The following is a 25,624-nucleotide window of genomic DNA, read 5'->3' on the forward strand; positions in this document are numbered from 1 at the left end:
TTGTTTGTTTATTTTAATAAACAATATCATACCTACTGACTGGAATTTCCCTGGAATTTACACAAATCCTCAACACATTTTCTGGGTTAAAAATTACCCAGATATTTCAGAATAATGAAGAAAACACAAGTTAGATGAGAACAAGTGTCTCCTGACACTGCAGTTCTTTCTGTTTCTGCCTCTTAGAAATAAAGATTGGGTTCTCTTTTCACCTACAGTATATACACAAGGAAACATTCTCTTTTTTAAAAAGGCTCCTGGGCATTAGTGTTCTACTATTTCTCTCTTAATCCTGCTCTCTCATAGAAAGCTGATGGGGTTATTTTATGCACTCAAATATACCTTTACTATCATTGAAAAGATACAATGAGTTGAAAATGTACAGTTAAGAAATACCAGTCATTTGAATTGGATGCTATCAGATATTTGGCATTATAAAATGTTTTAAACCTTCAAGATGTAAATATGGCCAAAATGCATCCCATGTCATACCCTTATACTCAAAAATTATACATCAAGAAGTTAATCTTATCAGAATAATTAGAAATGGGTTCAATATTTTGCATATGATATTATTTATTATAGCATAATTTGAAAACTGGAAAAAGTGTAAAATAATCTAAAGACACCGAAACAGCAGGTTGGCTGAATAATAGGTAACAGTAGGACTCTATGTAGCTGCAAATCACAGAAAATCTGACTTGATAATGCAGACTTGATAATATGAGTTAATTTTCCTCACTTAGTAAGTCTATGGTAAGTAGTGGCTCACACTGCTTTTGGTGCTCAACAACGCCACTTGGATTTTTCTGTATTTCTGATCTAACCATCCTTAGAATGTTGCCTGCATTCTCATAGTTGAAAGACGTCAGGCATAGCTCAGATATCACCTTTCAAGGTAGAAAGAAGGGGATAGTGGTCAAAAATCTCAACATATCAGTCCTTTTTATCAAAAAAGCAAAACCTTCCCAGAAATCCAGGAAGAGACTTCTCCTTAAATCCTATAGGCCTTACATAGGTTACATGCCTTCCCTAACTGGAAGACAAGTGAGAAAGCCAAGTACTTCTTTTCCGGCCTCAATCCCTGGAAGCAGAGAGGAGGAGGTGTAAATGAAAGCTGAGTTAGCCAACCAACAGTAGTGGCCACACAAATTACATCTTTGAAATAGTTACATGAGAACAGGAACTTTATCTCTTGCCTTATGTATCCCTGGGGTACAGTCCACTGCTTGGCACACAGTAATATTCAATGAGTGGTTGAATGAATGGATTGATAATTGAATGGAATACAGGCAGTCATAAAAGTATATGTTCAAGGGATATTAAGAGAACTGGGGATTGCTCCCAACAAAATATGATATGAAGAAAGCAGAATACAAACCTATATATTCTGTGACCCCGATCCTGAGCACACACATAACAAACAAGTGTGACTACAAATTCCATACTCTTAAAGTGGTTCTCTCTTGTTAGCATTACTCTGAGTTACAACTCTGCTGTGCCTTAGTAGCTACACTGTAAAACTGGTAACATCCCAAGTTCGTTATGATACTGAAATGAAATGAGTATAATCCAAGTTGTTGTTTATCCAAAAGAATCTGCTTTCTTCCCTTTCCTATTCTTTTCATTTCTTGAAATGAATTAAATGTATTAAAATTTTGTTTGAGCTTTGTTTTCCTGCCTGATTTTCTCAATTTCTGCTCCAGATAACTTAGGTGGTGCTTATAGCTACATTCTGCTGATTCTCTATTTGAGATCAATCTTGACAATGAAATGGTTAAAAAAAAGAACCAACTGGTGAACACTGAGGACAATCTTTGTATTTCTAGGGAGCCACGCATTTCCTTTTTCTGATCGAAATAGCATTATTCCCCACTTGATAATATTTTAGTAGTGTTAGATGATTCAGACTTTTAATAAGTACAATATGTCATGCAGTCCATTAGAATGAATATAATAAAGTCCCTACTCTCCAGGGGCTCACAGTCCAGTGAAAGACAAACAGAGGTACTAAGAATTATAAGTACATGAGGCAGGTGCACTGATGATACTAAAGCTACAGTGAGGGTACGGGTACAAGCATGGAGGAAGGTCACAGGATCAACTAGGGCAGGAGGGATGAAGACAGCTTTGTGGAGGAGGTGATACCAGAGCACAGTCATATTACACAAACAGGTGGACTTTGAAGGGGAGGGAAGGGAGGTAAAGCATTCAGGAACAATAAAAAGAGAACATCTTTTAAAGGATTATTCATTTCTATGAAAAGAAGCCTGGGGCATTTTTTCCTTCAGTCACTTTACTCACTTCCAGATCCAGTGAGTTTCTGCTTAATAAACATTCTTCATTGTGTCAGAAAGGAAAGGTCTTAAAACCAATAACAGGATGCCTTTCCAGGTACAGATTTGTGTCTTAATGTATGCTTCTCAAAATCAGGCTGCATTTCAGAGACACTGCTTCAATTATTTTAAAAACTTGGGACACTATTACAAGGTTCATGCTTGGTGCAGAGAAATAACTCCATATTATCTTTCGTTACAGCACAACTATAATTAAAATCCGAGCTTTATCAGTGGTTTTGTAAGTCCTTCCATATGATAGGTTTTAGCAGCTCATAAAATATGGAGGGATGCTTCTCTGTGCAATAATATAGAATGATGTATCAGTTGCAAATACTATTTATTTTGTATAAAGTAAATGCAAAATCTTTCCCTTTACCAATGGAGCTCACCTTCCCTTGAGCTTCCTTCTTCCTCCCCTCATGTGGCTGACCTCCACTATCAGCAGGCATAAACCTCACCTTCTCTGGAATCCTTTGCTAACTCTGGAACCCTGGGAGAGAAGTCTTTCCTGTCGGCTTCCTTATCTTCTTATGCGCTTCATCCCAACACGTCTATTCATTGTCCCTGTCCTTTACCGCACTTCCAGTGCCCATGGACTATAGACCCTCAAGAAGGCTCAGTACAAGGTTGTAGTTAAAAGCAAGGGCTCCAGAGCAGGGCGACTTGGGATCAAATCCCAGCTCTGTCACTCAGTAGCTCTATGATTGTATGTACTTAACCTGTTTATTCCTCAGTTTCCTCATTTGTAAAATGGGAAACATAACAATATTTATTTCATAGGGTTGTTATGAAGATAAAATAATATCATATTTTAAAGCATTTATTCTAGGGCTTGACCCATAGTAAGTACTATACAAGTTTAGCTATTATTTTTATTATTTAAATCATTAGTGTTTGCCCAGGACTAACATCATTCCTGGCCCCGAACTGGTAATAAATATGTGTTGAATAAAGGAATGGAAAAACATTATGGATAAGACTTTCTCCTCCCATCTCATTCTTCCTGCTCTTCCTGCCTCCTTCATTCCTTCTTCCCAGGCCCCAGTCTCTTTTCCTTCTCTCTTATTCTTTCTCCCTCTCTCACTCACATTTCAGATATCCAGTCAATAGTCCAAGATATTATAAAACCCTTGGATTAGAAACTATGAAATTTCACACACCTCATTTGCTGCACTGAAAGGTCAGGCTTGATTAAAAATATCTAAATCTATTTCTCCCGAAGTACTATCCTTTAGAAATAACACAAAATAGTTCAGACAGCTATACAGCAAGGTAAGTGAAGATTACAGTCTTCTCAGAAGAACTGGGGCAATCCTCAAAACCAGTCTTTCATGTATATAATGCTCAATATGTGTTAGCCTAGAGTATCTATAACTTTCTAGACGATCACAGGGGTTTTTACTATACACGGATGGGGAGGCCCAAATTCTAAGTGAAGACTAATGCAAAAAAGTATACAAAGGTGCTCCTGGAGGAGAAAGGACAGTCAACATGAAAAGGAGTGCTGGCATGCATAGGAAGAATTTTGCACACTTCCCTGGTGGTCCAGTGGTTAAGACTCTGTGCTTCCATTGCAGGGGGCACAGGTTCAATCCCTGGTCTAGGTACTAAGATCCTGCATGCCGCACGGCATGGCCAAAAAATAAATAAGTAAATAAAAATACAAACTGATGCAAAAAAAATCCATGAAGAACAAAAAAATCAAAATTAAAAAAAGAAGAAGAATTTTGCCTATATTTTAGCAGAACTTGAGGCTGTAGAAAAAGGTCCAAATGCCTTCACTCCTGAGGTGAGATTGAAGCTCTCCTCTCATATTGCCTGGCATTCTCTAGCTCATCCACTAAAAGGAACAAAAATGAACAAACACTAAAAGGAACAAAGGGAGCACCAATCGGTAAATGGTTCACTGTGACCAGGGGAGGTTGGAAATAACTTTCGTTCTGGGTCTTCAAGAATATGTGTCAGGTTCTTAGATAAAAAAGTTGAAAAGGGTATTCTTGGGAGAGGAGGTAATACATGCAAAAGCATCAAGTAACATAGAAGGCTGAGAAATCTGTAAGGCACTAGATATGTCTGGAGCACGCGGAATGAGTGAAAAACAGGGGGAAATAATCTTGGAGAAAAGACTTGACACTTACATTTGCAGGACCCAGAGTAAAAATATAAATGAAGTCTGCATACCATATGTCTAAATATTTAAAATGTGTAAGTCAAGATAACCCAATGTTAAATAGAATATGCTAGCCTCCTACGTTTACAAATAGATAGTTTTAACAACATGAAGGCCAGAATGAAATCTAGACTTCTTGTATTTCTTGAGGTTTCACATCAGAGCCTGGTGGTGTGTGGGAGACAGCTGCCATACTTTGGTCAGTCCCACCTCTCTCCCCACCCTTAGTTCCTTCCCTTAATGTGAGGGGATTCTCACACACATGAATTGGGACACTCCAGCCTGTGTGATCAACTTCCATCCATGCTCACTGGAACAGTGGTCATCCCTCATGCCAACAGGAAAGCACATTGACAAAGAGCCTACTCTTGGAAGGGCAGACAATATTGAGGAGGCCCAGGGATACCCTGGAAGCAGGCTCAAGGTCAATTTCGAGGGAAATTATGGGGTCCTGAGTACCTCACTCATGGTCTAAAAGAAGGAGGTGCAGCTCCAGGGTGGGCACCAATCCTTGGGCCCACAGACAACATATGCTATGGAGAATTGTCTGGAGAAAGACCAGAGGAGGTCCAGCCAAACACAGGGCTGACAAGAGTTGCTGTTGCTTGAGTTTCAAGACAGTCCTGCCGTAGAAGGAAGGAAGGAGAAAGGTCATAAAGGGTTTTATACCTTTTATCCTCAGCTCATTATCCTATAGGTAATATGGTGACATGGAAGGAAGTCACATGATCAGACAGGCCTTGATGGAAGCAGTGTAGACTTGCTAACTTAAGGATCCATAGCCTTGTCTGTGCTACGTTATGTCTTCTTTCTTCCCTTCCCCCTTCCTCCTATGAAGCTTTTATTGAGTCCCAGGATCAGAAAACTTAAATCACTTCTTACTCTACCTTCCCAGAGAACTCTTCATAATTCTGTTTGGAATATAGAGGCAAGTTAGCTGTATAGATATCTGCTTTCCTCCATAGACTGTGAAATGCTTTATAACTGAGATCTCCTATGTATAAAGTCAACTATTTGTAAGATGGGATTCTCTTTGTGAGCTGAATCTATTACTTGCCATATTATTAAGAAATGATAATATTATTGAAATAAAGTTCATGCCACTGCTCTAGAGCAATAACTAAGAATAAACCTAGTCATATCTATTTCTCCTTGGAATTAAAAAAATACAATGAAACGTATGTGGGAACAGTCTATACTTCACATCTGAGTTATATTAGGGTGTGAGGTCATGGAAGGCCACCTATTTATTATCTACTGCTATTTGAAAAATTACCCCACAACACAGTAACTTAAAATAACAACATTTGTTATCTTTTAGTTCTATGGGTTAGTAATGCAGGCACAGCTTACGTGGATGCTTTAGCTCAAGGTCTCTCATAAGGTTACAACCGAACTGTCCACTGGAGCTGTGACCTCATTTGGAGGCTTGACTAGGAGAAAATATGCTTCTGAGATCACTCACATGGCAGGTTTCTTGATAACTATTGGAACTATAACCTCAGTTCATCATAGCTATAGCTTTGGCCAGAGATTTCCATTTCCATCAGTTCCTTGCCATGTGAGCACCTCCATAGGACAGCTTACAACACAGCAGTTGGCTTCTCTCAGAGAGAATGAGTAAGAGCTCAAGAGTGAACACCTAAGATGAAAGTCATTGTCCTTTTATAACCTAACCCTAGAAGTGATACCCCGTCACTTTTACTGCATTCTATTCATTTGAAGGGAGTCACTAGGTCCAGCCCACACTCTAGGAAAGGGTATTACACAAGAGCATGAATACCAGGAAGCAGGATCAATGGGGTACCATCTTAGAGGCTTCCTACAACAGACCACATGCAGATAACAATTACAATCAAACACCCTTCTTTATATATATAACACAGAACACACAGACACACGTGTCTGTGCATACAACAATGAATGAACAAGTGTTAGGATAATAATGTTCATGTATCCTTGATTTAAAATGGTTTTGAATTAACTATTAGTGACTGCAGTGAACAATGTAATGATTATTTTTTTTACTAATAAAGCAATCACAAAGAAATTCCCATAAATATTTTGGGGTTGAATTAGTTTCCTACAGCTGCTGTTAATTTCCTCAGACTGCAAATCATCACAAATTTGACAGCTTAAAACAACACAAATTTTTTATCTTATGGTTCTAGAAGCAAGAAGCTCAAAATCAGTTTTTGTGGACTAAAATCAAGGTGTCAGCAAGGTTGGTTCTTTCTAGAAGTTTTAGGGGAGAATCTGTTTCCTTGCCTTTTCTAACTTCTAGGGGCTGCCTGCATTACTTAGCTCATGGCCCCATCTTCCATCTTCACCACCAGCAGCACAGTATTGTCCAATATCTTTTTTTAACTCTGAAACTCTTGCCTCTTACAGGGACCCTTGTGATTACATTGGACCCACCTGGACAATCCAAGATAATCTTCCCATTTCAAAATCCTTAACTTGATCACATATGCAAACTTCATCCAAAGTAACATACTTTCAGATCCCTAGGATTAGGACATGGACCATCTTTGAAGGGTTAGGACGTGGACATCTTTGGGAAGGATTAGGACATAGATATCTTGGTGGGGGAGCACTCAATGATTGGTATAAATAACCAAAATAATACTCTTTGTGAATGTAAAAGTCACCTACTCTTTGGCCATGCAATTTAAATGAAAATAAAAAGATCAAATTACATCAAATTGTTTAGAACTGTCCCTAATCTTCTGAAGTGAGCACACCTTGGGATTATACTCGATAAACTGTTGAGACCTACTGTTAGGTTTCACATGAGGACTAAACATTAACACTCTTTATATTAGGTCTTTGACAGATCCTACGTAAATCCTGTGATTAGTCCATGAAAACTAAAATAGAAGCTGCAAAGCGGAATAAAAGCAGGTGTATATGTGTGTGTGTGTGTGTGTGTGTGTGTGTGTGTGTGTGTGCGTGTGTGTGTGTGTGTGTGTGGTCTGTCTGCCTTCTGTATATATCTGTGTGCATGCTTACACATGTATTCATGCTAGGGATAAAGGAGTGTTGACACCATGTAATGGATAAATTGGTTAAGAATCAAAACACCATGTTCTTCATATTTTATTGTAAAATGTCCTCTGTGAGATAGCACACTGCAAAGGATATCAACTATCTAATTTGATTAAAACACCATATTAAGCTAGGTAATGGAATTATGTATTGTTGCCATGTAAAATTACATTAATCTTTATAGTGCTAAAATTTTTATTGCATGACCATCACATACACTATGGAAATCTAGCATTTATACAGAACTTGACTTAAATTTTAAATTCAAAGTCTAAAATTTTTATTAATTCATTTTGTAATTCCCTGAGGTAGCTAGGCATTTCCTTTCAATTAAATAAAACCTATTATAATACAGCACAGTTATCTTTTATATCAATGATAAATTTAGCATTGTCTGATAAAGGAACAAATTTCCTAGCATATATTGTTTTGTTTCCTAAAGTGTCATACTTGAATGTATCAATTGCTGTGAGCCTAAGGACCAGTCCTAGACAAACTGTAAAGTAAATAAAATTTACCTTTTCCCTTTTATTGTTCTATCATGGGACACATCATATACACCATCCTCAACCTTCCTCATAGCACCCCCTTTCATTTAATGTTCAACAACATCATCATATTTAGCCACTCTGGCTTCTAGTCTTGGAGCTCACTTCTGTAACACAGTTAAACACACCTATCCACATAAGATAGAAGTAAACCAACTGCAAAATTTGGCCAATGCTGAATGAGGGCTGTTAAAAATCAATATTTGGTCAAGATTAAAAAAGACCAAAATGAATATTTTAACTCTATAGTGAATGTATGTGATACAGTAATAAATCTGAGGTTTTATTAAGCAATTTAGCTATTAATATAATTTTATTACTAAAATTTTTAATGGTAAATTAAAAGTTCAACATTATAATCCAGGAAGGATAATTTCTTAGCATAGAGAGTTACCACATTGCTCCTGAGATCACCCAATTTCACATCTGTAATCCTAAACAGATTGCCACTTTGCAGTGACAAATAAATAAATAAATAAATAAAAGGTATTTAGAGCATACCTCAATTTTCTCTATAACTGTGTTCTTTTCTTCATACATTTTTATATTCCTTATAATATCTGGATTGAAGAGAATTAATCACAAATCTTCTATGTGATTTGGAAGGCTTCCCTCCTTGTGAAATGTTGAAGTGCAAAGTTGATATTCTTTGTCATATTTGCTTAAAAGATGTAAAGACTTTCAAAGTGAAATCTTCACGTTTAATTTTTTTAAAATTAGAATTATGAAATCACATATATTGAAATCTCTATATTCTACCTTTTACTATTTTTAAAATTATATAAACATTTGCGGGTTCAAAAAGAATATAATGTATTCCTAAGCTAATTAATTAATGCAATTACTCCTAATAGACCTATTATATTTCAATGTACTTCCAAATTTATTTGGAAATTTTTAATAAATATTTTTCTTAATAAAATTAAAAACCTTCACAATTTGCCTTATTGTAGCATTTTATGCTTACACTAATATACACGTATACTTCAAAGTATAAATCACATGAGACTTTTCAGTCTAAGTTAGCTCTAAAATATTTACCTGTTTTTAAAATTGAATGTTCAGCTACAAAAAAATCCTCTTAGAACAAATAATGAATTCAGCAATGTTGCACGATACAAAATCAACACTCAAAAAGCAATTGCATTTCTACACACTAGCAATGAATAATATGAAAGGAAAATTAAGAAAACAATTCAATTTACAATAGACCAAAAAGAATAAAATACTTAGCAATAAGTTTAACCAACAAGGCAAAAGACTTGTACACTGGAAACTACAAAACACTAAAAGAAATTAAAGAAGACACATCATGTGGGCTTCCCTGGTGGCACAGTGGTTGAGAGTCCACCTGCCGATGCAGGGGAAATGGGTTTGTGCCCCGGTCCGGGAAGATCCCACATGCCACGGAGCGGCTGGGCCCATGAGCCATGGCCGCTGAGCCTGTGCTCTGCAACGGGAGAGGCCACAACAGTGAGAGGCCCGCATACCGCAAAAAAAAAAAAAAAAAGACACATCATGTGTGTATGATTGGAAGACTTAATATTATTAAAATGTCAATACTACCCAAAGTGATCTACAGATTAATGCAATCTCTATCAAAATCCCAATGTCATTTTTTGTAGAAATGGACAATTCCATTTTAAATTCATATGGAATCTTAAGAAATTCTGAATAGTCAAAACAGTTTTGAAAAAGAAATAGTTGGAAATCTCACACATCCCATTTTAAAACTTATTACAAAGTTACAGTAATCAAAACAGAGTGGTAACAGCATAAAGCAAGATATATGATGGAATATAATAGAGAGCTCAGAAATAAACCTATATGGTCAAGTGTTTTTTGACAAATGTGCCAAGATTACACAATGGAGAGAGGACAGTCTTTTTAACAAATAGTATTGAGAAAACTAGATATCCATATGCGAAAGAATAAAGAATGAAGAAAACTGGATATCAATATTCATATGCAAAACAATTAATAAAGAATGCGAGAATTAAGTTGAACACTTGTATTGCATCATATGCAAAGATTAACACATAATTGATCAAAGACCTAAACATAAGAGTGAAAACTATAAAACTCTTAGAGGAAAGCATAGAGGAAAAGCTTCATGACATGGAATTTGGCAATGATTTCATGGATATGACACTAAAATCATAGGCAACAACGAAAACAAAAAATAAATAAGCTGGACTACATCAAACTTTAAAACTTCTGTGCATCAAGAGACACAATCAACAAAATAAAAAGGCAACCCACAGAATGGGAAATAATATTTATATATCATATGTCTAATAAGGAGTTAATATCCAGAATATGTAAAGAACTCTTATAACTCAACAACAGAAAAACAAACAACCTGATTAAAAATGGGCAAAGGACTTGAAAAGACATTTCTCCAAAGAAGATATATAAATGGCCAACAAGCAGAAGAAAAAATGCTCAACATCAATAGTCATTAGAGAAATGCAAATCAAAACTATAATAAGATACTACATCACACACATTAGGATGGCTACTATATTAAAAGAAAAAGAAAACAGAAAATAACAACCATTGGCAAGGATGTGGAGAAATTGGAACCTTGTATATTGTTAGATTAGAATGTAAAATGATGCAGTGGCTACAGAAAACAATATGGCAGTTCATCAAAAATTTAAAAATAGAATTACCATATGATTCAGCAATTCCACTTCTGGGTGTACACCCAAAAGAATTCAAAGCAGTGAGTTTTTCAAAGAGATATTTTTACATGCATGTTCATAGCAGCATTATTCAGAACAGCTAAAATGTGAAGCAACCCAAGTGTCCAGCCACAGAAGAATGGATAAATAAAATGTGGTATAAACATATAATGTAATATAATTAAACCTAAAAAAAGGAAGGAAATTAGACTATCACATGCTACAATATGGATGAACCTTGAGGACATTATGCTAAATGAAATAAGCCATTCAAAAAAAACCCTGCAAATACTGTCATTCTATTTACATGAGGTACCCAGAGTAGTCAAATTCTTAGAGACAAAAGTAGAATGGTGGTTGCCAGAGACAAGGGGAAGAGAAGATAAGGAGTTGTTTAATGAGTATGGAGTTTCAGTTTTGCAAGATGAAAAGCGTTCTGGAGACTGGTTGCTGCTATGATCTGAAATTCCTATGTTGAAACCTGATGCTCAATGTGATAATATTAGGAGGTAGAACTTTGGGAAGCATAATTAGGTCATAAGGGTGGAGGCCATATGAATGGATTAGTGCCCTTCTAAAAGAGGACCAAGAGAGCCATCCTGCTCCTTTCACCATGTGAGGACAGAGCACAAAGGCACAAAGGCAGTCTATGAACCAGGAAGTGGGTCCTCATAAGACACTGAATCTGCCTGTGGTTTGATCTTGTACTTCCCAGCCTCCAGAACTGTGAGAAATAAATTTCTGTTGTAGCAGCCCAAATGGACTAAGGTAGTTGTACAACAATGTAAGTGTACTTAACATTACTGAACTGTACACGTAATGGTTAAGACAGTAAATTTTATGTTACGTATATTTTACTGCAATTAAAAACTTAAAATAATAAACATATGTTCAGATTTTCATAATCAAAACAAATGGCATACTTTGTATTACTGTTAAACTGATTAGGTGTACCATAATATGATGGTAATCCAAGTAATTCCGCACAAGTTCAAGGTTGCCAGAAATGACACAGAAATGGCATTCAGCAAATTAATCTTCCTGAGCCTGATGCTAAAACCAAACAGCAGGTGTAGTCTAAATTTCAAGGCCTATGCCAAATCTCAGTACAAGCTGAAATGAAGACTCTTACAAGAGTCTTGCCAACTGTGAAAATTTCAGAAACTTTGGCAGACAGGTTGAGAACAAATTTTTGGTCAAGCAACCCTATTTGCCTTCCTTCAACCTACATAGATCTTACTATTTAGATGAGTGCTCATTCCCTTAATCACAGAATCAGATCCATAGGTTTGTACTGTCCCTAAAACTTAAATAAACCTCTTCCTTATTTTAAGTTGGTCCTAAGAAAGGCCATTAAGGTTTATGGAAGGAAAGAGAGTTGGTCCTCTGAGTGGGTATATCGTGTGGCCCTTTCCCATCTCGGCAGTGTTAGAGGAGCTTTCTACAGTGTACGTGGTCTTCTGCAAAACAAGGCTTTAAATATATATTAAATAACACATTTATTGACTGTACCTTTTGAATCCTAAAAAATAACAAGTTGAGCTTCTGGGCTGGGATTTTAATTGTCATCATATTGTTTCAACTATTACTGAGTCAGATTACTCACAACATCATAGTCAAATCTTAGTTAAACGGTTTGGGTGTGCTTGGAAAGGACTTTGCATCGCTCCAAACCATCTTAGTTTCCCTGCCAATAATCATGAGCATTCAAAGGTTAGAGGCTGATTCACTCATATAAAGTACCATTAACAAAAGATGCTTACTAAGTATTTTTCATCAAGCTGCTGATGAAAACTTCTGGAGCTAAGAATAGTCAGGTGAGATAATCCCAAATGGTGGATACAACTTCCCCTCCAAGGTTAAATGAGGAAAAGTATAACATGGTGAGATTTGGTTTTCAGGCAGAGAATGGTCTCAATTCATCATAATTTCTTCCTTGAACATTGCAATATAAAGTTTATTATAAACTATAGCTCTGTACAGCTGAAAAACATCTATTTTTACTAAACACCAAAAATATCACCAAATGATATTCATGAGATAAACCTAAATATATCAAATTGTCAGAACAGATAAGGACAAAGAAGCACTTTTCTCCCAGCCTACAAAGCAAGAATACTGATCACTGCTAAGTCATAGTTGGGAAAAGTGCTGACACTAAATTCCAATTCCTGCTGGAAATATTTATGCCCCACAATGTGGGAAAGATGCAATATTGTGACAATGGAAGAGTTACACTCCTTCCATATTTAAGCATTGACTGTAGTGAGCACAGTTCTGTGGCTTTAAATGAGTATGGTATTTTTAGGAGCATTATAATAGCAAACTATAGCTTTGCTGGCTTGTCAAAAGGAGGATCAGATTTCAGTAAGACATGGTTGGGACAAAAACAAAGGTTACACTATTTTCCTAAAGTTATAAAGAAAGTTGAAAGAAGAATACAGATTTGGTCTTGCAATAATATATTCCTTATAAATTAGTGTCAAAAAATTTCTAAAACTATACTACGGTTATTCACACACCAGTGTGGCTAGAAGTATGTAATTAAACAAAAGAATTAGGAGATTAAAATTATGCCAATGATGTTAGTAAATGTACTATCTCTTCAAAACAGAGTCGCTACTGATGGTCACTGAAAAAAATACATGAAAAAAAGCCTATTTTAAAACTCAATATAAAAAAATCAGTCATAAAATTCAAATGAGCATTCTTAGAAAACTACCCTTCATCAACAATGGAGTTTCTGGATAGTAACTGGAAGAACATTAAAGTGTCTTAAAGAATTATTAATGTAATAGTATTTCATATGCCAGTATTATGTTTATAGCTCTGCAATTACTTTGAATTTGATAATCTATGTAACATGGTTTTGGTCAATGAGAATATAGAGTTCAAGAGAACATATTTCCCAACCATTCAGTGTGTTTAGTTTATTGTCACTTCTTTACTTTCTCTTAAGTCATTAGAAAGTATCAAAAGTAATCTTTATTTAAAAATATGGAACATTCACTCTAAAACATAATTTTAAGTAGCAAACACAAATGAATCAGAAGAAAAAGTAACATCTACTGATTGCCCAATAGCATGCCAAGGACTAGGAGTTTTCATGTGCATCGTCTAATTTAGTTGAGGATAAGTGCTACTATGCCCTTTAATGAAGGCAAAGAAACAGAGGGTCAGAAAGATCAAATAACGAGCCCAAGTTCACAATTAATAGAAGTGGGATGTGAGTATTCGTCTTCTTTGAGTTGCCCAATTCCATGATCCCAATGCAAAATGAACGTGTCTCAGAAAACTTAAACTCAGAAAGGAAAAGATAAATCCTGTCTTTGTTGAAGTACTCCAGGAGAAAGCCAAGGTTTGTGTAATATGTAATCCCATATTATGGTATTTAATGTCACAAAATAACCATGATGTAGTCATTATTATTCCTATTTTAAATTTAATTCCTCAAGATTAAATCCTGGCTTCAAACTCAAGTCTCTCTGACAACATAAAACCACAGAGTTCAAATCAGGTAACCTGAGTACACACTTTTATGTATCTCATGCATGGTACAGACAGATGAAGCATTCCCCCTAGGGGCTTTTAATTACAACTCCAAACCAAGCCAAAGTCTCAAAAACAAAAGAACCTTAATTTGAGTCAGTGAAGAAATGGATACTGCATAAATTGAGCATTTACCAGAAAATAAGGAAAATCTTACAGTGACAAATATTTTCTCGTATTAACAAGGCATCTAGGTTCTAACATAGGCCTTGGTCCAGTGACTCAACCATGTTAGGGCTCAACTCTGTGGTTACCTAGGCTTTTCCTTCATTCATGGTCCCTCATGCTCTCAAGATGGCTGCTCAGGTTTCCAACATCAGAGCTGTGCTTATGGCAAAATGAGAAAGGAGTTTTCTCTTTTATAGTGAGAAAGCAAAGCTTTCTTGGGCACATTCCTAGCAAACTTCTTCCTATGTCTAGTGGCCAGAACTGTGCAAGCTTTCCAGCCGTACCAGCAAGAAAGATGGGGAAACAGTGTTCAGCTTTCCAAACTCTATAGAAAAGACAGAAAGAAGTGTAGGCAGAGGGAAAGAGGCATTGTGTCAACCAACTACAGTGTCTGCCTCAAGAACTACAAGGGAGGTTTTTTAAATGCTTCAGATTAAAAGATACTTGCAATTTTGTTTATCCTCAAAATCAGCTCACAGAAAGCTAAAACAACCTCATCAACTTTTCTTTGTCAATCTGCTCATAACATGAAACTTCTGAAGAAATATATAAAACCAACGAAAAGAATAATTCGATCTCCACCTAAGAAAAAAATCAAGTTGATCTTTGCCAGAAACTATTAGGGAAGTATCTGCGGCAGAGTCCACTACTAGCATACTCACTATCTTTTCTCCACTTCTTCTTTACTAAGAGAATCACCTTCCTTAGCATCCGGGAATGACCTCACGACACATTTCAAACCCATGCAGTGTAAATTGGTGGAAGGAGTTTTAAGAAAGTTCCTCAAAAGAAAACAACCGATTCAGCTGATGTGTCCCATTTTGCCCTTCGTCATCCTTTTACTTACAGATTGAAATGCAAACCTGGTGGCTGAACTCCAGCAGGCAATTTGCAAACTTGAACAGTATCATACTCTAAGAAGAGAGTTTGAGAAAGCTCAGAGGGGTCTGAATTCTGGGGACACAATAGGGCCTCCATAACATTCTAGACTGCCTCCATCAAGACTCTTTCTCGCAAGTGAAAGAGAACCCCTTAATTTGTTTAAGCCAGAGTTTTTTAAGTTCTGTTAGTCAGATTATGAACTGCTATTAATTGGAAATAAAATAAAGATAGCATAACAAATCTAAACGAATCAGTTTACATAAAAATGGGAACCACAAAAACGTTAAAAATCAATAGTCCCTTTTATAGATCACATTCCAATTAGTGAAACTATTTTTAGTAATTTTGTAAGTATCTTGACCATAAGTAGCACATATGCACATATTAAGCCCATCTCTCTAATATTTTTATATACATTTAAAATTATACATATATTTATGCACATTGATATATATGTACATAGAAAGTTTGTGTGTGTGTGTGTGTGTGTGTATGCACTCACACATATGCCTATAAATATAATATATATACACAGAACACAACATTCAGTTGGTAAATAGGAGTTTATGTTATGGCTCAAAATAAGTTAATTCAAGTCTTATATAAAGAGATAACTAGGGCTTCCCTGGTAGCACAGTGGTTGAGAGTCTGCCTGCCGATGCAGGGGACACGGGTTCATGCCCCGGTCCGGGAAGATCCCACATGCCGCAGAGCGGCTGGGCCCGTGAGCCACAGCTGCTGAGCCTGCGCATCTGGAGCCTGTGCTCCACAACGGGAGAGGCCACAACAGTGAGAGGCCCGCGTACCGCAAAAGAAAAAAGAGATAACTAGAGAGTCATCTGCATAATATTGGTAATAGTATTTTCTGGGAGGTTACTTTTTTTTTTTTTTTTCGGTACATGGGCCTCTCACTGTTGTGGCCTCTCCCATTGCGGAGCACAGGCTCCGGACACGCAGGCTCAGCGGCCATGCCTCACGGGCCCAGCCGCTCCGCGGCATGTGGGATCTTCCCAGACCGGGGCACGAACCCGCGTCCCCTGCATCGGCAGGCGAACTCTCAACCACTGTGCCACCAGGGAAGCCCTGGGAGGTTATACTTGAATAACTATTTTATTATTATTATTAAATGTTTCTGTATTGCTTATCTATTCTTTTAATAACGAGCTTGTATCTTTTTCTTACAAAAAGAATGAAATCATTCTTTAGAAAAAAAGAAGTTAGGATTTATTGTTGCTAATTTATTAAAACTAAAATACACTGGCAAATGTTTTTACTATGTGGGGAAATATTATAAGAATTTTGAACTGTTTTTTTTCCCAATAATATAAATTTTATTATTATTGTTTTTAACATCTTTATTGGGGTTGAACTGTTTTTTCAAGCACAATTCTTTGCAGTCATGGTATCTAACACATAGAATTAATTTATTTGTGGTTACAAAGCAGTTGTAGCATAATGAATTACAGTTAAATCTATATTTAAAACAGAAACTAAATTTCCTTTTGCTTAGATGTATTTTTTTAATGCGATGAACTCATTTTACAGCCTGTTCCTGTAGGAAAATCACTGATAGAAAATTGAAATATTTATTCTTGGGTTCACACAATGAAACTCAGAAATGTATTTTACTTTATTTTATAAGACAGTCATAGAAAATATTTAAAATAACATATGTCAGGTAAATAACTAGAATATACATAGCTATATGCCTTTAGAGGTCAAAGCCTTTTATCTGTTTTCCTTATTGCCTAAAAGTTATTCCTTGGAAGTAAGTTTAAAAAGTCAACTATTGCAGTCCCTTAAATCAGACATGCAAGAAAATGGTGCCCAGTTGTATGAGTTAATGTGTCCTCTTTAACACTTGTTACTTCTGTTCCTGAAAGGATTAGATTCTCTATGTCACTTCTCACCAGAAATAAAAGAGCAAAGCTGAAGAACAAACATGAAAGATGAAGTACAAAGAGAGGTGACTTATCCTAAGTCACACAATGATAACTGATTTATTCATTAAGCATCCACTGTGCATCAACTATATTCTAGCTGTCAAGGACACAAAGTTGATGAAGGGAATATTTGAAGGTATTTTGCTCTATGGCCATTATAGCAGCCTTTCAACTCTATCATCTTAGGTCATTTATGTCTATCACCAAATTAAAGATTCAAAACAACCTCTAGAGGACACCTAGTACAAGCTTATTTTTTTTATAGCTTATTTCACTGGGCAGCAAGAAAGCAGACCTATTTTTTATAAGGTAGTCATTTAAAATTACACCTGAAAAAAGAGTCACGCATGTGAAGAGCAAGGTATAGTAAATACTAAGCACACATGGAGGAAACAGCATGTGTGGTTCTTGGAACCGAAGAAAGGCCAGAGTGACTGGAGTATATTGATGCCAAAGAAGAGAAGTATGAGTTGAGGTCAGAAAGTAAGCCAGGACCAGAACAGGCAGATTCCTGGGGTCTATGGTTAGGAGATTGGATTTAATTTTAAATTAAAAAACAAATTAGAGAAGAGATTTGATAATAAAACCTTCAGGAATGACTTCTTACATTTGGTACAGAGGAGAAGGAAAAGGAATGAGCAAGGTTGGGTACTATGAAGATAACCAAGACAGGACTATGTCACAGAAGCCAAAGGCGGAGAGAGTTCTGGGGAGGGTGGGGGGAAATGATCAATACTGCCAAACATTACACACACAACATGGAGGTTATTCCATTTGTCCATTAGATGAGAACAGTTTCAATAAAATATTGAAAAGGCAGAAGCCAGACTGTGGGGGAGTAAAAAATAACTGATTACTGAGAGAATTGAGGAAACTCAATTTTGTAAGTGAAGGGAATAAGAGAAATCAGTGAAGACAGACCACTCATATGGAAGTAATAATGGTGAAAAAAAATTGTTGGAATGTGGAAATTCTGGTTTCAATGCAGGTAGGGGCAAAGAGCCAGTGGAACAGGGAGAAACTAAGGATGTGAACAAGATCAGAGAGAAGGCAGGAGGGGATGGGATCTGAATCAGAGGTGAAAGAGTTGCCCTAGGCAAAGGGTCAAGCAAAGAAGAGATCAATGGCCATTTTTATTGGATTAGAAAAAGCTAGTACAATCCATAAGTGATGGTCCCTCAGCAGGATAAAGGGTATCAAATACAGCAACAGTGAGTGTATGGCTTGGGGACTTGAGGAAAAAGTAAAATTGGGAGAACATACTCTGTTAAATGTCAAAGGCATCCTCAAAAGATGAAAAACAGCAATCAAGTCATAGTAAGGGTCTCATTAAGGTTGGATAGCATTAATCACACAACAGAAGAAAAAGGCCCAAACGTAACTAGGAGTATCTTTACCTCTCTCCAACTGTAATGGAGATAAATCTGTTACTGAGCATCTACTCTAGATGGTATTGAAAATAAATATAGTCTTTTTAGATAAGCCAACTCATCACATTTTCAGCTGGCCTCTGAAACAACCTTGAATTTCCCACTATCATTCTTTAATTTCGCATTATTTTCTGTGATAAAAGGATACCTCACACTAGTTAGAGACTAGATAATTTACAATTGATACCAACTCTACTGTTCACAGTACATTTTAGAATTGTGTACCTGACATTTCAATTGCCTTTCTCTGTTCAAATAAATCTGCATTATTTTATTACTAGGAGAAGGCAGGCTCAGTCATATTTAATTTCTGATAACAAGTCTCTGTAAAGTTCCTTCAAAATTCCTCTGTAAAATAATGGCCTGTATTGCCTCCCCATAGCAAATGTTTAGTGTTTGAAGTATAGAATTTCACCTACTTTCCCACTGCTTCAGTGAGATAGTGATGTCAGGCAAAAACCATGATATTCCTGTCTCCTAGTTTCCATCTTCTCTAGAATGCTGTTACTATGCTCAAACTGGAGAGAAGAGAAAAAAAAAACAGACATCAAAAAGCACCTCTTTTAGCCTGCATGTACCCTTCTTGCTTAAGCACTGCTCCCCTCTGGGGCTAGGGTCATGGTGGAGGGGAGGGGAAAGCACACATTTAAAAGGAACAGAGCCAGCTCAGACCCAACCCTCAGGACCTCTGCCCCAGCAACTTGGGATCTGACCCCACCCCCAAAAGAGCAGTGATGACCAATGAGCAGAGGGGAAGCCCTGCCTCACACCTGGCTCCAGCCCTAGCCCCTCCATCTCCAGTCCACTTCCTACTAAGGTGATAACTGCTAGCATACCCTGAGGAAAGAAGTGACTTGCTTCCATGTCAAATTGGGCTCTCCAACCAAAAGCACTGAGCACACATGGTCCATGCAGGAATGCTTGCACGTAAGGACATCACTTCAATACTGCAATAGGTAATTGTTTCACTGAAATTCATAGAGATAAAGACATTAAGCAGATTGAGAAAGCAGAAGAACTGGTCTCAACTGAAAGAGCAAGGGAAAACCCCTGAAAAAATAATGAAACAGAGATAAACAATTTACCAGATAAAAAATTCAAAACATTAGTAAATAAGAATGCTAACTGAATTAGGAAAAGAATAGATGAACACAGTCAGTGAGAATTTTAACAAGGGACAAGAAAATATAAAGGAAACCCAATCAGAAATGAAGATTCAGTAACTGACATAAAAAACACACTAGAGGGGCTTCCCTGGTGGCGCAGTGGTTGAGAGTCTGCCTGCCGATGCAGGGGACATGGGTTCGTGCCCCGGTCTGGGAAGATCCCACATGCCACGGAGCGGCTGGGCCCGTGAGCCATGGCCGCTGAGCCTGCGCATCCGGAGCCTGTGCTCCGCAACGGGAGAGGCCACAATGGTGAGAGGCCCGCATAGTGCAAAAAAAAAAAAAAAAAAAAACACTAGAAGGAATGAATAGCAGACCAAGTGATACCAAAGAACACAAAAGTGATCTGGAAGATAGGATAATGAAAATCACTCAATCAGAAGAGCAAAAAGAAAAAAAAAATTTTTTAAATGAAAACAACTTAAGAGATTTGGGGGATAATATCAAGCATACCAACATCTGCATGATAGGAGTTCCAGAAGGAGAGGAGAGGGATAAGGGGCTTGAAATTGTATTTGATAAAATTGTGGCTGAAAACTTCCAAAACCTAAAGAAGGAAACAGATATCCACATACAGGAAGCACAGAGTGTCCCAAACAAGATGAACCCAAACAGACCCACACCAAGACATATCATAATTAAAATAGCAAAATTTAAAGATAAAGAGAGAATTCTAAAGGCAGCAAAAGAAAAACAGAGTCATGTATGAGAGAACCTCCATAAAGCTATCAGCTGATTTTTGTGCAGAAACTTTGCAGGCCAGGAGGGATGGAAAGATATATTCAAAGGGCTGAAAGGGAGAAATATGCAACCTAAGGTATTCTACCCAACAGAAACTTTGCAGGCCAGAGAGGTGGAAAGATATATTCAAAGGGCTGAAAGGGAAAAATATGCAACCTAAGGTATTCTACCCAACAAGACTATCACTTAGATTCAAAGGATAGATAAAGAACTTCTCAAACAGGCAAAAACCAAAAGAGTTCATCAATACTAAACCACCCCTAAAAGAAATGTTAAAAGGTATTCTCTAAGTGGAAAAGAAGTAAGCATCTACAAGAAAGGTAAAATCCCACTAGAAAATGCAAATATATTGTAAGGGCTAAGGATCAAACACTTAAATAAGCTAGAACAAAGATTAAAAGACAAAAATTATAAAAGCAACTATAATCACAATAAACACTTAAGGGATAAACATGTATATGTAAAATAGGATGTCAAAAACACAAAAAGTGGGGGAGGAGAGCAATAAATATAGAGCTTTTAGACTGTATTTGAACTTAAATGACTACCAGTTTAAAACAAGAAGATATAGTTATAGGTCAACATATATGAACTCCATGGTAATGACATAAAAAAATCTACAATAGATACACAAAAACTAAAAAGGAAGGAACACAAGCATACTACTAAAGAAAATCATCAAAACACAAAGAAAGAAATATAAAAATAAAAAGAAGAAATGAACAGAGAATAACTACAAAAACAACTGGAAAACAATTAATAAAATGGAAATAAGTACCTACCTATCAATAATTACTTTAAATGCTAATAAGCTAAATGCTCTGATCAAAAGACATAGAGTGGCTGATTGGTTAAAAAAATAAGAACCATCTATTTGCTGCCTACAAAAGACTCGCTTCAGAGCTAAAGATACACACAGATTGAAAGTTAGAGGATGGAAAAAGATATTTCATGCAAATGGGAATACCAAGAAAGCGGGGGTAGCAATACTCATATCAGACAAAAAAAAAAGACTTTAAAACAAAGGTTATAACAAAGACAAAGAAGGGCATTACATAATGTAAAGGAAACAGTACAAGAAGAGGACATTATACTCATTAACATATATGCACCCAATACAGGAGCACCTAAATATAGAAAGCAAATATTAACAGACATAAAGGGAGAAACTGACAATAACACAATAATGGTATGGGGCTTTAATGCATCACTGACATCAATGGACAGATCATCCAGACACAAAATCAATAAGGCAACAGTATCTTAAATGACACAATAGACCAGTAGGACTTAAAAGAGATCTAGAGGACATTCCATCCAAAAACAGCTGAATCCACATTATTTTCGGGTGCACATGGAACATTCTCCAGGACAGATCACATGCTAGGGCACAAAACAAGTCTCAACAAATTTAAGAGGACAGAAATCATGACAAGCACTTTTTTCAACCACAAAGGTATGAAACTACAAATCAATTACAGAAAGAAAAGTGGGAGAAGCACAAACACATAGAGACTAAACATGCTACTTAAAAACCAATGGGTCAATAAAGAAGTCAAAGAGGAAATCAGAAAATACCTTGAGATAGATGAAAATGGCAACACAACACACCAAAATCTATGGGATGCAGCAAAAGCAGTTCTAAGAAGGAAGTTTAAAGTGACATAGACCTTCCTCAAGAAACAATAAAAAGGGCTTCCCTGGTGGTGCAGTGGTTGAGAGTCCACCTGCCTATGCAGGGGACACGGGTTCATGCCCTGGTCCGGGAAGATCCCACATGCCGCAGAGCGGCTGGGCCCGTGAGCCATGGCCGCTGAGCCTGCGCATCCGGAACCTGTGTTACGCAATGGGAGAGGCCACAGCAGTGAAAGGCCCAAGTACCAAAAAAAAAAAAGAAACAATAAAAATCTCAAAAAAAACCAACCTAAGCTACCAGCTAGAAGAACTGGAAACAGAACAAACAAAGCACAAAGTCAGCAGAAACATAGGAACAATAGAGATCAGAGAGGAAATAATACAGACCAAAAAAAAAAAAAAAAATCAGTGAAACCAAGAGCTGGTTTTTTTGAAAAGATATACAAAACCTTCAGCTAGGTTTATAATGAAGAAAAATTAGAGGACCCACTAAAAAAAATAAATGAAAAAAGAGAAACAACAACTGATGCAAGAGACATATAAAAATTAATAAGAAGGAATACTAGAGACAGTTATATGTGAACAAATTGGACAATCTAGAAGAAATGGACAAATTTATAGAAACATACAACATGCCAAGACTGAATCAGGAAGAAACAGACAATTTGAACAGACTGATCACTAGAAGTAAAATTGAATTTATAATAAAAAAAACTTCCAGCAAACAAAAGTGCAGGACCAGTCAGTTTCACATAGAAATTCTACCAAAAATATAAAGAAGAAAAAATACCTATCCTTCTCAAAATATTTCCAAAACACTGAAGTGGACAGAACACTCCCAAATTCATTTTACAAGGCCACCATTACCCTGATGCCAAAACCAGACAAAGACACCACAAAAAAAGAAAATTTCAGGCCAATATCTTGATAAATATAGTTGTAAAAATTCTCAACAAAATATTAGCAAACTGAACTCAACAGTATATGAGAAGGATAATACACTATGATCAAGTGGGATTTATTCCAGGGACACAAGGATGGTTGAATATTTGCAAATCAATCAGTGTGATACACCACATAAACAACAACAAAAAAGATAAAAATCACATTATCATACCAATAGATGCAGGAAAAGCAATGGAAAAAATTCAATATCCATTTATGATAAAAACTCTCATCAAAGTTGACATGAAAGGAACACACTGTAAAATAATCAAGCCATTTATGACATACCCACAGCTAACATCATACTCAATGGTGAAAGCTGAAAGCCTTTCCTCTAAAATCAGGAACAAGACAAGGATGCCTGCTCCTCTCTCTACTTCTTTTTAATATATAATAGTATTGGAAGTCCTAGCCACAGTAATCAGACAAGAAAAAGAAAATAATGTATCGAATTTGGAAAGGAAAAATTAAAACAGCCACTATCTGTAGATGACATGATACTCTATATAGAGAACCCTAAAGTCTCCACACAAAACTATTAGAACTATTAAATGATTTCAACAGGGTAGCAGGATACAACATTAATATATAGAAATCTCTTGAATATCTATACACTAATAATGAAATATAAGAAAGCAAAAGTAAAAAAATAATTCTTATTTAAAATTGTATCCAAAAAAATACTTGGGAATAAACTTAACCAAGGAGGTGAAAGACCTATTCTCTGAAAGCTGTAAAACACTGATGAAAGGTATTTAAGATGATAAAAAGAAAGGGAAGATATCCCATGTTCTTAGATTGGAATAATTAACGTTAAAATGTTCATACTACCCAAAGCAGTCTATATATTTAATGCAATCCCTATCAAAACACCCACGACATTTTCCACAGAACAAGGACAATCCTAAAATTTATATGGAATCATAAAAAACCCCAAATTGCCAAAGCAATCTTGAGGAAAAACAATGCTGGGGGTACCAAGCTCCCTGACTGTAGACTCTACTACAAAGCTACAGTAATAAAACAGAATGGTACTGCCACAAAAACATACACAGAGATGAAAGGAACAGGCTAGAAAGCCTGGAAATAAACCCACACACTGATGGTCAATTAATCTATGACAAAGGTGGCAAGAATATATAATGGATAAAAGACAGAGAACGCAAAAGAATGAGATTAGAACATTTCCTCACACCATGTACAAAAATAAACTCAAAATTGTTTTAAGACCTAAATGTAATACCTGAAACCATAAAACTCTTAGAAGAGAACATGCACAGAACACTCTTTGATATAAATCATAGGAATTTTTTTTGGATCTGTCTCCTAGGACAAAAGAAATAAAAGTAAAAATAAACAAATGGGACCTAATTAAACTTAAAAGCTTTTGCACAGCAAAGGAAACCATTGACAAAATGAAAGGACAACCTATGGAAAATATTTGCAAGTGATCTATTTACTATCCAAATATATAATAGTATAATATTTACTATCCAAAATATATAAACAGCTCATACAACTCAACAATACAAAACAAATAAACTGATTAAAAATTTGACAGAGACCTAAACAGACATTTTTCCAAAGAAGACAAACAGATGGCTAACAGGCACATGAGAAAATGCTCACCTTGCTAATTATTAGAGAAATGCAAATCAAAACCACAATAAGATATCACCTCACACCTGTGAAAATGGCTCACCAAAAAGTCCACAAGTAACAAATGTTGGTGAATATGTAGAGAAAAGAGAACCCTAGTGCACTGTTGGTGGGATTGTAAATTAGTGCAGCCACTGTGGAAAACAGTATGGAGGTCCCTCAAAAAATTAAAAATAGAACTACCATATGATCCAGCAATTCCACTGCTGGGTATATATCCAGAAAGAACAAAAACACTAATTCAAAAATATACATGTACCCCAATGTCCATAGCAGCACTATAGCCAAGTACAATAGCCAAGACATGGAAGCAACCCATCAGACAAATGGATAAAAAAGATGTGGTATATATATATACAGTGGAATATTAGCCGTAAAAAAGAATGAAATTCTGCCATTTGCAGCAATGTGGATGGACCTTGAGAATATTATGCTTAGTGAAATAAGTCAGAGAAAGACAAATACTATATGATATCACTTATATGTGGAATCTGAAAAATAAAGCATATGAATGTACATAGCAAAACAGAAACAGACTCACAGATATAGATAACAAACTAGTGCTTACCAGAGGGGAGACGGAAGAAGAAGGGGCAAAATAGGAGTAGGGGATCAGGAGATAGAAACTACTATGCATAAAATAGATAAAAAACTAGGAATATTTTTATCCTTGTACAGCACAGGGAATTATAGCCATTGTTCTGTAATGACTTT

The 25,624-nt window shown here is 36.3% G+C and overlaps 1 protein-coding gene across 3 annotated transcripts in view; it reads right to left on the reverse strand.

Moving 5' to 3' along the window:
* Window positions 1–25,624, reverse strand: part of KCTD8 (potassium channel tetramerization domain containing 8) — a 256,027-nt gene that overhangs the window by 175,031 nt on the left and 55,372 nt on the right. The window contains exon 4 of one of the 3 annotated variants that reach the window (XM_089911866.1): window positions 14,889–14,900. The exons of the other annotated variants lie outside the window; for them this stretch is intronic. Coding sequence (XP_089767992.1) covers window positions 14,889–14,900 — 12 coding nt within the window. The remainder of the gene's footprint in view (window positions 1–14,888; window positions 14,901–25,624) is intronic. 3 annotated transcript variants of the gene reach the window in all.

Source organism: Delphinapterus leucas, chromosome 5 (assembly GCF_059928025.1).
Source record: "Delphinapterus leucas isolate spDelLeu-1000000601 "Yukka" chromosome 5, BTC_Dleu_Yukka2, whole genome shotgun sequence".
Classification (NCBI taxonomy): Eukaryota; Metazoa; Chordata; class Mammalia; order Artiodactyla; family Monodontidae; genus Delphinapterus; species Delphinapterus leucas.